This window comes from Rhinoderma darwinii, chromosome 7 (assembly GCF_050947455.1).
Source record: "Rhinoderma darwinii isolate aRhiDar2 chromosome 7, aRhiDar2.hap1, whole genome shotgun sequence".
In the NCBI taxonomy this organism is placed as follows: Eukaryota; Metazoa; Chordata; class Amphibia; order Anura; family Rhinodermatidae; genus Rhinoderma; species Rhinoderma darwinii.
The window spans coordinates 127,114,258-127,126,553 of record NC_134693.1 but is presented as its reverse complement, the minus strand read 5'-3'; the positions used below and the strand labels follow the sequence as shown (position 1 = coordinate 127,126,553).

Below are 12,296 nucleotides of genomic sequence, written 5' to 3'. Positions count from 1 at the left end.
GACACAGTATAAGGGCAGCAGGAACAATACATGGGGGGCAGCAGACACAGTATAAGGGCAGCAGGAACAATACATGGGGGCTGCAGGCACAGTATAAGGGCAGCAGGAAGAATACATGGAGGGCAGCAGGCACAATATAAGGGGCAGCAGGCAGAATACATGGGGAACAGCAGGCACAGTATTAGGGGCAGAAGGCACAATACATGGGGGGACCAGGCACAGTATAAGGGCAGCAGGAAAAATAAATGGGGCAGCAGGCACAGTATAAGGGGAAGCAAGCACAATACATGGGGGAGCAGGCACAATACATGGGGGAGCAGGCACAATACATGGGGGAGCAGGCACAATACATGGGGGAGCAGGCACAATACATGGGGGAGCAGGCACAATACATGGGGGAGCAGGCACAATACATGGGGGAGCAGGCACAATACATGGGGGAGCAGGCACAATACATGGGGGAGCAGGCACAATACATGGGGGAGCAGGCACAATACATGGGGGAGCAGGCACAATACATGGGGGAGCAGGCACAATACATGGGGGAGCAGGCACAATACATGGGGGAGCAGGCACAATACATGGGGGAGCAGGCACAATACATGGGGGAGCAGGCACAATACATGGGGGAGCAGGCACAATACATGGGGGAGCAGGCACAATACATGGGGGAGCAGGCACAATACATGGGGGAGCAGGCACAATACATGGGGGAGCAGGCACAATACATGGGGGAGCAAGCACAATACATGGGGGAGCAGGCACAATACATGGGGGAGCAGGCACAATACATGGGGGAGCAGGCACAATACATGGGGGAGCAGGCACAATACATGGGGGAGCAGGCACAATACATGGGGGAGCAGGCATAATACATGGGGGAGCAGGCACAATACATGGGGGAGCAGGCACAATACATGGCGGAAGCAGGCACAATATAAGGGGTAGCAGGCACAATACATGGGGGGCAGCAGGCATAATACATGGGGGGCAGCAGGCATAATACATGGGGGGCAGCAGGAACAATACATGGGGGGCAGCAGGCACAGTACAAGGGGGTACACCGGATGTAATATTAAAGAACAACTGGGGCAGCACAGCAGGCACAATATTAGGGGCAGTAGCAAGAACAATAGTGGAGGCAGCAGGCACATTACAAGAGTGCACAGCAGGCACAATATTATGGGCAATAGCAAGATCAATAGTGGTAATAGCAGCAGGCAAGTTGTAGCTGGAAGACGCCTTGATGAATGTCTTGGCAATATGCAAAGGGCAGAAGGCAAACAACTACAATCGAAGAAAATGCAACCGTTGATCTCAGCAAGAACTATGTCCACATCATCAAACAATTCTCCCTACCCCTGGGGCAATTACTCTAATTACATGAATAAAACCAAAGATAGCTTCTTCCCCTTACACAATATCTGCATGATAGCGTCGCTGGTGTACTGCGGAAAAAAATCCCATTATATCCACTGCATCTTGTCATTCCGTCATCCTGACTTTTCACCAGCTACACATGTTGAATCGATTTGTGCTTTCTCTCCGCAGCCACGGATCTGCAGTTTGCACGCACTCTTGATGGACGAGCTGTTCCATTCGCCACAGCTGGGGACTGTTACAGTGCAGCAAAGTGCCCTCAGGTAAGAAGTAATAGTAATGCTGACAAAACGCACATTTCCCTAATCATACTGTATTAAATTACAATGTTTTTGTAGGAAGGCAACAGTAACTAGTTATCTGTAGACTTGAACATGGAAATACATATGCGTTTATTAGGCTTTTGTGGTATAGAAGGTGTCACGGGGCCCGTGGTAAATGAATGGGGTCTAAAGAGTATGGCGTGAACCCACTGTGTCAAGAGATTTGACGTGGGTCTAACCCGGGAAGCGCAGTCTAAGAGGACCCCAGGTATTCGCCCTTTAACCTCTATACAGGGATCTGGACTTCGCTGCTGGGGAACGTGAGGTCGCTACCCCCTAAGTAGTCCCCCTTGGCAATGGCCAATGTAAATAGGCATAGTACAAAATCTGCAGACAGAATGCATGGTCAGGTATAGCAAAAGTCAGGGCAGACGGGCACTCATAGTTGGTAGAGCAAAAGGTCAGGGCAGGCGGCAGAGGTTCGTCACGGGTCACAGACAAGAGGTCAGGGCTGGCAGCAGGCAAGGATAGTCAATGCAGAGGTCAATCACAAGAAATCCAACAAAGTATAACATAGGGAATCACTAGACTAGCTAGGATGAACCTAATTGCTCAGGCATTGTGTCCAGGATAGGGAGGTCTCTTTATACCCAGGGAAAGCTGGGTAGCAGATTTGGCACGCTGGCCCTTTAAGACTGCTAGGGTCAGCACGCTCACTTAAAAATGCACTAGAGCGTTGGCGATGGAGGCCGCGAGCAGACTCGATTGGGAGAGGGATGTGGCGCCAAGCAGGAGACGCCGTGAGGAGAAAAGTATACCATAGTGGTGGGAAGCCGGATTGGTGGCCGTTACATAAGGGAGTAGGAGAAGTGTATGTGTCGTCCATGCAATAGGGGAATGTGTGCGTATTGTCATGGTGATAGGAGTAAATGATCTGTGATAGGAGGAGGTTCCTTAGGGTAGGAAAAGCTGATCTGTATTGTATTTCCCTATAGATAAGCAGAAACAAAACAATTCTCGCTGCACTCCCTCCATCTGACCACCAGCCGATATCTACGCCTATTCTAAGAACGCTCGTTGACGATCATTTCCCTGTGTAAACAGGGCAGCGATCTGCAGATGAAAGAGCAAACACTCGATCATCTGCTGGTCGTATTGTTCTAAAAAAGTGAAATATTATCATTGTCGGCAGCACGTCTTGGTGTGTAAACAGGGAGACGCGCTGCCGACATGATAATAATGTATGGAGACGAGCGATCGAAGTAACGACCGCTCGTCCCCACCCATAGCTCCATGTGACAGGAGCAAACGAGCGCCGATCAATGATGTCCGCTTATCGGCCGGCGTAATAGGGCCTCAAAAACTGTATCTCTTTCTTCTAATGCTTACCATAGACATGAGATATTTTTTGGCAGATCCAGACAAGATTGGTACGATTTGCAAACAATACAATGTATGTGGTGGTCTGATTTGTTACACGTTTCTCCGGAAAGTGGATCCTTGAGCCGCTTTCTGGATTTCTGCAGCAGAGAAAAGTGTAACAACATTGCTGACAGATCTCATAAAAATTGGTTGGATCTGCCAATAAATATATCATGTCTATGGTCAGATTAATATTAAAGGGGTTGTCCAGTATGGATGGCTGGTTTCCTTCACCCTCAGACATGTTGCCCATGGAGGTTCTCGCTACTGGGTGCCCCCGAGAAACTCAAGAATGGCGCTGTTTCTGGAAGAAAGCAGCCATGTTTTTTCTAACCTCATACAACCCCTCTAATATTAGAAATAGTTGACTGTATATATCATAGTCTGTGTTGCAAAGTACGTGAATAAAATATTAATGGTGCCTAGTAATTTTAGTATCTCAGGTAAATGCAATTGGACTAATACATTTTAATGCTTTTCTTATAGGGTCGTTTCAGCATCAACCTTAAAGGAACTGGTCTTTCTGTATCAGAAACAACAAAATGGATGTCCCAAGGCAACTATGCAGTGACTGAAATAGCAAAATCACCAGTAAGACATGAAACTTTGTTATACTTTACAAGAGTTTTATCTATTGTATGTATGTACTGTGTGGTGTGTAAAACGTTTATCTGTTTTAGATGTTTTTTATACTTATCCACAGGATAGGTCATTAACATATGATCGGTGGGGGTCCGACACCCAGACCCTGCACCGATCAGTTGTTCTGGCTCTCTCTGGAAGCCATGCAGGGTCATTGCCGGAAGCAGAAGGCTCTGACCACAGTATAGCGGCCGTGTTGCAGTACTATGCAAGTGAATAGGAGCAGAGCTGCAGTAACCTAACACGGCCACTATACAGTGTTTGGAGCCATCTGCTTCCAGCACCAATCCCTGCATAGCTGAACAGCTGATCGGTGCAGGGTCCGGGTGTCGGACCCCCCACTGATCATATACTGATAACATATCCTGTGGTAATCAGTATGAAAAACAGCCCCGGATATGGACAACCCTTTTAATGCTGCACTTATCTGAAAATTGGTAGGAGTAATTGTACATTCAAAAAACTTTTGATATGTCATAAGAGACATATCCAAAGTTTTGTAGGGGTCGCACCATCACTGAAACGAAGCTGCAGAAGTGCTCAGTAGACCAACGTGCACCTTCAGCTGTGATCGGCGTTTCTTGTTAGACTGATGACGAGTTCATAGACGTTCTATGTGAGCCCATCTTCACACTGACAAAAAGCGCTGGTCACTGCTGAAGGTGCGGGGCGGTCTGCTGAGCACTTCTGCACTTTAGTTTCAGCGATTTGAACACTTTTCAAAATTCCCTGGAACCTGTAAAAATGCGAAAAACAATTGCCATAGGAATTCTTCTTCAGTCGTACTGGTTTCCCTCTGGCGGCCATGTTAACTAGCAAATGTGTCCATAGAGCCGTAAAATCACAAGACCGCATGGTACCACTGGTGCTGTGGGATGTTTGCCACTATGGAGAGAGCATCAAAGTGGCCTAGTCCTAGTCATCACACTGAACCGAGGGAGACCATTAGCAGGCGACTGCAGAAGAAATTACAGTTTGACGCATGTTTTACACCTCAGCAGGCTCTTTTTTATGACTTTGTTCCTCCACAACATAGTAAACATACTAAAACGTCATGAGAAGTTCTGAGGTACCACACAGGATGTTTGCCCCCACAATTGGAACAAAAATGCATGCCCAAAGGTGTATTTTTTTCCCTGTAATAGTGCTGTGGTGAGAAAAGCTAATATCATCATATTCACAAGTGAAATAAAATGGAAATATTGTTGTTTCTCAATTTCAGGATGGAACCAAAGTCACAGGAAAATGTGGTGGTTATTGTGGGAAATGTATTCCGTCCTCTGCAACCGGCCTCCACGTTCAGCTGTTATAAAACTGGTAAGGATGGGTATAGAACTCCACTTTTGCATTACAATTAACTTGATAAATCATATTATACCCCCATAACCATTTATTTTCAGAAAGTAGACACCTGGCATATTGTAAAAATGCCACCCAGCACTTTACAAGCATGGGCGCCTTCTGACGCTTCGTTTTAGCAATCGGTGGGGGTCTCAGTGCTCGAACACCCACCGATCAAAACTTCTGACATGTCACTATGATATGTCAAAAGTTCTATAAATGTTTAGTTACCCTTTAAAGTCTCCTATCAGGGAACACATGTTCTCTCTCATTGGTAAGACGTGTGATAACATGGAGAAAAGTTCCAGTATCCCCCCCCACCCTGTGGTCACGCGCTCCCTTACGGTGACAGAACCAGGAAGTAAAACTTTTTGATTTCAGCAGGGCCGGCCAACTTTCTAATGTGCACGGGGCTGTCCCGACACTATGGCAGATGTTGGGGGAAAAGAATCAGACATGTCAGATTTCAACTTGTCCAATCCTTTGTACCAGCGGGAGATAAGCTGTGCCAGAGGAGTCTGGTAGCGGCTTATTCCCCTCTCCCCCCGTCCCCTGCTTATTCCCCTCGTCCCCGCTCGGACGTCAGAAGTAATAGCCGTCGTTCGGCAAACAGCTATCGAGTGTATGGCTAGCTCTAGTGTTCGAAATGAATGTAGATTTACTAACCTCATGGTAAACATAAATGAATCTTAAGCGTGACTTGTATCTTCCAGGTGCTTTAAAAATAAGAAGATATCAGAAGTTCAGATGGATAAAGACTCGTGCTGCAATACCTCTTCCTCATCGATTGTACATGTGTAAATAGATTGTATACCAAGTGATGTATAGAATAATATTTATGTCTGAGGTTATTTATTTTAATATTTTGTGTGCGTTAAAATGTCTCTTGTCTGCCCTCCCCTGCGGGATGCGTTGTCGGCCGCTCACGTGTCTGGAACCGTCATCCGTGAAGTGGTCTGGCGGCTTTTTTTATTTTATTTTCTTGTTCCACTTTTGCAGTCCATCCACTGCATTTTACGTGCTCTACATCATATGTAGCGTATTGACATGAGTGATGTTTTGTTGTCACAGGTTTTAACTGTCCATCATATTTCCAGTCGGCTTATAAGCCTCCGGTGCTTTGCAAGTGTTAACAGGGTATACTTGGCATTTTTTACTAAATGTTTATAAATTTTTCAAGGAAGAAATATTGTCAGATCGATGATCTTTCAGATGAGTGTCAAGATTGCCAATCCCCCCCCCCCCTCCCGCCCCCATTATCCATGTATAGAGGTGGGAGGAGATGAGGGTCTGCCGTACAACTCCGACGCTGCTTATTTTGAAGGACATTTTTTTAATACTGGCTTCCGGTAGAGCAAGCACCCCTGTTACATTAGTAGATGTCAAACCTGAAAGGTCAAGAGACCCCAGAACACAGGATGTAATCTGCCCTTATTCTACAGGGAGTATTATACATTCATGATGGGCACCGCTAGTTCCTTCTTTCTAGTACATGAGTATTTTATCACAGTTCTGTAGGATCTACCCATATTTTTACATTCAGTAGAATAGTCACTAATTGTCAAATCTCGGCCAAAATATAGAATGCTTCCCCTATGGTAATAAGGTTGGGAATCAATGCATTAGGAAGCACAGGACTCCTTATACATTGTGGGGTAATGTCATAAGCCTTTTTCATCAAACTGGGTGCCATACTGGCTCGGGTCAATCCGGATAGACATACAAGATCTATATCAGTGTAATTCGCAGACATTGGACTATCCTCCTCCATTTCGATTTTCTATTGGCTAGTTTTCACGTCCACAAGTACCATATGATTACATGTGAACTATCATTTATATGTCAGGATTCATCGATAATGGCCAGTATCATAGAATAATTCTTAAACATGTCTGAATCCTCTTATAGCCTCACTACATCTGTCTAGGTGAACTATAAGGAAATATACTGGTTTCTGTTCTATTAACGTACACGTAAGGATCTGCTTATCATTAAGATCCGATCCATCAAGTTTCCATAGTTATTTGGAAACCTCATGGACCTATGGGTCAGTGGGATCCATCAGAATGCGTTACACAATGTATACGTCATAACCGCCATGGCTCCAGACTGGGATTCTTGGGCCCGCCAGAAGACACGATGCGGAGGGTAAACCTTTTATAATTGCATTGTAAACTTTGTTAATATCATTGGGCACACAGGATATATCATCGATATGGTCTAATAGGTTATTTGTGAATCTTCCCATAAGAAATAGATCCTAGTGGCAAGTGATTGGCTCCAAAGTCCCCTCTAGAACTTTGGGTCTTATTATAGTTTCGGCGTCTCGGCCCACCGGAGGGTCCTCTGGTACTTTGGTGGGCCAATACAACACCAGTAATAACAGAAGCCATGACCCTAGTATGAATAAGATCACGCCAACCTTCATCATATGCCGTAGAAGGTCTACTTAGTATCCATGTACTTTGTTAAATTTACTAGATGAAACATTTTAAGGAAAATGCCAAGTATAACATTTCATGTCTCATGTCCAACGGTTGGTCAATTGTATAACATTGTGAATTCTGTTTGTGTTTTATGTAATATTTTATATTAAAAAAAAAGGGAATTATTTGCACTACGAGCTGAAAGAAAACAACAATGGTGCCTTTTATAGAAAAAAATAAGAAATATCTTTAGAAATATTTATTGAATTAATATCTAAGAATAAAATATAATTTTTTTGATTTCTAAGGAAGTTACAATAAGAAATATACTCTAAAAAATGTTAATGAACTACCTTAAAAAAATTTTATACGTTGCTTGAATTGTTGCATGCCATCGAAACTGTTCCATCCATTGAAAGGAGATTATCACCAAAGCTTTTATATAGGGTTAATAGAAAACGTACAAGTTTGCTTCACATAGAGATGTACTGAGAACCATGAGGTGTCCACACCAGCTCTACTGGAGCTTCATATCAGTACTCCCTATAGTGGGGTGATCTGGCCCCTCAACTAACTCTAATTCCTCCATTTACGTCCCAGCATCCTTGCCCCCTCTTAGGGCTCATTCACGTATCTCATCTCTCTATTACCAAAAAAATATAAATGAATCCCATAAGGAGGAAGAAGGAAAATCTTTCCCAAAAGACTGAAAGGAATACTGTGGTTGGGTATGTGAAAGAGCACTAAGAGAGTGTGCGGATTAAGGGGTTGTTTGGTTTAGAAACCCATTTTAAAGTACCCTATTAGGGCATTCTGAGCTAATAGAGAGTAGTCCCTTATTCGGGACGGCCTTCGATTAGTCTGAGAGGAGACTGGCTACAAGGAGCATCTCTCTCTGGAGAATCTGATACATCCGTCCATTACACGCACATGCCATAGATTTCAATGGGCACCATGTTATACTCAATTTCCCCTGTGGTGATGCTGCAGGGGAATTGAACACTTGGTTGATCCTTTCAACTAAAAGGGATTGTCTAAAGTAGACACTCCCTGTATCATACCTACTGTACAGTGATTCTATGCAAAGCTGTGAGCTGCTAGACCTCCTCAAAACTAAAGGTGTCGTGGGGCTGGTAAAACTCATCAAACTTGAATATGTATCAGGAGAACAATTAAACAGATTGTCTCATCAGAGACAACCTCTTTCATATTAAATCCACTGCGGCGATCACCTAATTGTCGCAGGTCCAGCTCCCGGCACCACTGGCAATCAGCTTATTTTGTCAGGGGAACCTTCTCTGGCCAGACATTTTCTCTGCAATGTAATACATGGATGGCTCGAGTCCGCCAGAATGGTCCCTAATCGGTCAAATGAACAGCGGTTGTCCTCATGAGACAACCTCTTTAATATAGAACTTAAAAATAATAGGTAAAGGTGTATACCCAAATGTACTTATCCATAAATGACCAGCACAGATTGACGTTTTTGGGGTTGTCTGGCACAAGGCGGCCAAAATGTCTGGCTGGCCACCGCTTTCCCTGGCAAAATCCGGAGGTGCCAAGTGAAGTCCTTTACAGTGGTCCGGGCACGGGACAATTTTTCATACTGATGACCCACAGGATAGGTCATCAGTATTTGATTGGTGGAGGACCGACACCCGGACCCCGCACCTATCAGCTGTTCCAGCTGCCTTCGTGCACCTGATGTTACGCACTGGCCGATGTCGGAAGCACATGATTCTGTACACTGCATAGCAGCCGTGCTTCAGTAATGCAACTCTGCTCCTATTCACTTGAATCGGAACAGAGCTGCAGTACTGCAGCACCACCGCTTTACTGTGACCGGAGCCATCTGTTTCTGGCACGGACATCAGGTGCCCGGAGGCAGCTGAACGGTGTGGGGTCCGGGTGTCGGACCCCCACCGATCATTTACTTATGACCTACCTGTGGGTCATCAGTATGAAAAACCGCCCCGTGCCAGAACCACCGCAAGGACTTCACTGATCCTGTGGATAGGTTATCAGAATGAAAAAACGCCACGTGCCCGGACAACCCCTTTGATAGTGGTCATTTAGTATCAGCATTGATCTATAGGGGTTGTTCATCTTCAGTCCTTCCATACCCATAACCAATGGTAAACCGAGTAAACTTACTGTTCTCCCTAGGATACTTTAGAGACACCTACAAGCAGAATCCTTACAAAGAGGAATACAGTAATGTAGAAGTGTAGACGTATAGTACCTGGACATATTATAGGGCAGTGGTCTCCAACCTGTAGCTTTGTAACACTGTCTCGGCAGGACCAGTAAGTTTAGGTAGTTTTAGTAGAAGGCTTGAAGGTGACCAGCTCTGTGTAGGGTATACTTAGGCCTTGGTCACTTAAAACTAATGCATCACTTGCCTCAGGAAGAAAAATGAAATCGTACATAGGTTCAGAAATAATATGGATTATTACAAATAATTAAAAAAATATGGAATCTGTTACATCTATTTATTAAACAATGAAAAAGCTTCTGATATTTTGCAAGGTTATGAAGTGTTTTGGAGATTTCATCCATGTACCTGGTAGAAATATTGCTCTTCAACAGCTTGACAACATGTTCGCCACAAACAGCTGGATATTGCTGCTTGATCCAAGGGTTTAGCCACAAGGATAAATGTTCAGATGTTTGTATATGCCCACACTGTTGTGATCGAGCCAAGCGGTCCCTCGATGCCCCATGAACACCTGCAAAGAATGAGAGGGTCCTTCAAAACCCACTTGATTTTGAGAGGACTATTATTGATCACGAAGGTAACTGGTAATGATGATTGACGAAAGTATCTTTCCCAAGACCCACATTGATGTCCTAATCTAAGCAGGTAAATCGTGGGGACCACCAATTGGGCACTGCTTGTTTAAATGTGGGGAAAAAATCCAATTCCCATATGCATGCCTGCTGGCTGAATGTATACTACTTCATACCTTAGTGGAGGTCCAAAAGCTGAGACTTCAACTCTTCCTTGTGCCCCTCTGCCAAGCACTGTGCCCTTTAGTGCCTTTTGGCCTCTCCCAGCTTCACTCAGGAAAGACTAAGACAGGACATTACTGTCAATTGCCCTTCTGCACCTCTTCCAAGTGAAGCTGAGAGGACGGCTGGAGCCAAAGGGGTACACCTCCAGTCAGTCCTAAAACTTTAGCCTTATGTGCTGTAAATCCTAAACTCCCTCCTCTCCTCAAGTTCTCAGACTGGAGAGCTTCTTAAAGAGAATTGCCATAGACAGCCTTTCTTTAGTATGGGCCATCAATGGGTAATTGGGGGGAAGTCGAACCCCTCGGGACCTCCACCGATCAGCAGAATGAATGGGCCACAAAATGGATCGGAAAAATTCACCTTGAATGGATCTAAATTTTTGGTCGATTTTTAATTCCCATAATTCCTAGTTCCATAGTTTCCAGCTATGAAAAAAAATGTGGTCTGACTTTCTAGTAAGTATTTTAAGAGTCTAGATTTTTATACTTAACTTTGGATTATTATTTTGTCATTGTTTTATATAAAAAAAAAATGGCTAACAATATTTTTATATGAACAATTTTGGATTAAATTTGTTTATGTATTCTTAATTATTTGTATTTTTTAGTCCTGCTGTTCTATTCATGCACTGTATCTATATGATTAAAGGGTTGGTATAAATTATATTAATTTCAAAGATGCTACACGTCTGATACATGCTTTTTGTAAGCATTCTGTCTTGTATATACCTCTTCCTACATCTCCGGTGCTAATTATGTTACACACAAATACTTTTTTGTCTTTTTTTATAAATACATGTCAGATTTCTGTTCACTCATTTGTATCTGTTTTGTATTGTATTAGATACTTAATATGCACTGATGATAGCTTTACCGGTGTTCACCTATTAACAAATAAATTATTTTTAAAATTTCTACAGTGTCGTTTTGTCTTTTTGTTATGTGACACGCAGCTGGGCACCATTTTCTAGGATACTTTTGTGCAACTTTGGTTGATATATAGTAGAAGAAGGCTAACAAGATTCAGCACTTGGGTAAGGTACAGATAGGAAGCACTTAAAGAGCACCTGTCACTAGGACACATAAATTGAACTGGTTAACTGACCTGAATAGCACGGTCTCTCTGATTCCAGTGCAGTGTGTCTTTTTTACCTGGAGCCCCCCATTCCAGAGATATGGCCTACCATTGTGTTGGCCCCCGATAAGCTAACTTGCTGTAGTTAACCAGCAGGGTGGAGCTAACTTCCCTGCCTCTGCTCTGATACTGTCCAATCAGCATGAGGCAGCCTAAGAGTAGTTCACGCCCTGTTGGCTTTCTACAGCAAATTAGCATATAGGGATCCAACACAACAGTGGGCCATATCTCTGGGACAGGGGGCTCCGGGAAAAAAGGAAAAGCAGTGCGGGAATCAGGGAGACAGCGCTATTTCGGTCAGCAAACCAACTAAGTTCAACTTATATGACCTAGTGACAGGTCCTCTAAATTTTCACTATAGTCAAGCAATTACTGCTTGTTGAGATTTTTGGGCGATTTTTAAAGTGTAGTGCTACTTTTTTTTTACACTATTGAGTAATATTAACAAAATCACTTGAAAATGTCATAAATATGTGAAAATGCTGGAAGAAAAAAGTCTAGATACAAGAATCTCAGTGCATCCTTAACCTAAGGCCTCATGAACACAACCTCCAGTTACAGTTACTGGAACACAGCACTCCTAAAATTTTATGGGGTTCTACTGTATTTCCATATGTCTCCAAAATCTGATTAAATATTATGGAGGTAACAACGTGCTAAGCACCATATGGAA

The 12,296-nt window shown here is 43.7% G+C and overlaps 1 protein-coding gene across 3 annotated transcripts in view; it reads left to right on the top strand.

The window, feature by feature from the left end:
* Positions 1-9,224, top strand: part of ADAMTS9 (ADAM metallopeptidase with thrombospondin type 1 motif 9) — a 186,253-nt gene extending 177,029 nt beyond the window's left edge. For all 3 annotated transcript variants that reach the window (XM_075833996.1, XM_075833993.1, XM_075833994.1), the window contains 4 exons: positions 1,552-1,643; positions 3,552-3,656; positions 4,930-5,024; positions 5,762-9,224. In XM_075833996.1, coding sequence (XP_075690111.1) covers positions 1,552-1,643; positions 3,552-3,656; positions 4,930-5,019 — 287 coding nt within the window. In that variant the 3' untranslated portion in view covers positions 5,020-5,024; positions 5,762-9,224. The remainder of the gene's footprint in view (positions 1-1,551; positions 1,644-3,551; positions 3,657-4,929; positions 5,025-5,761) is intronic.
* Positions 9,225-12,296: the final 3,072 nt, after the last annotated feature.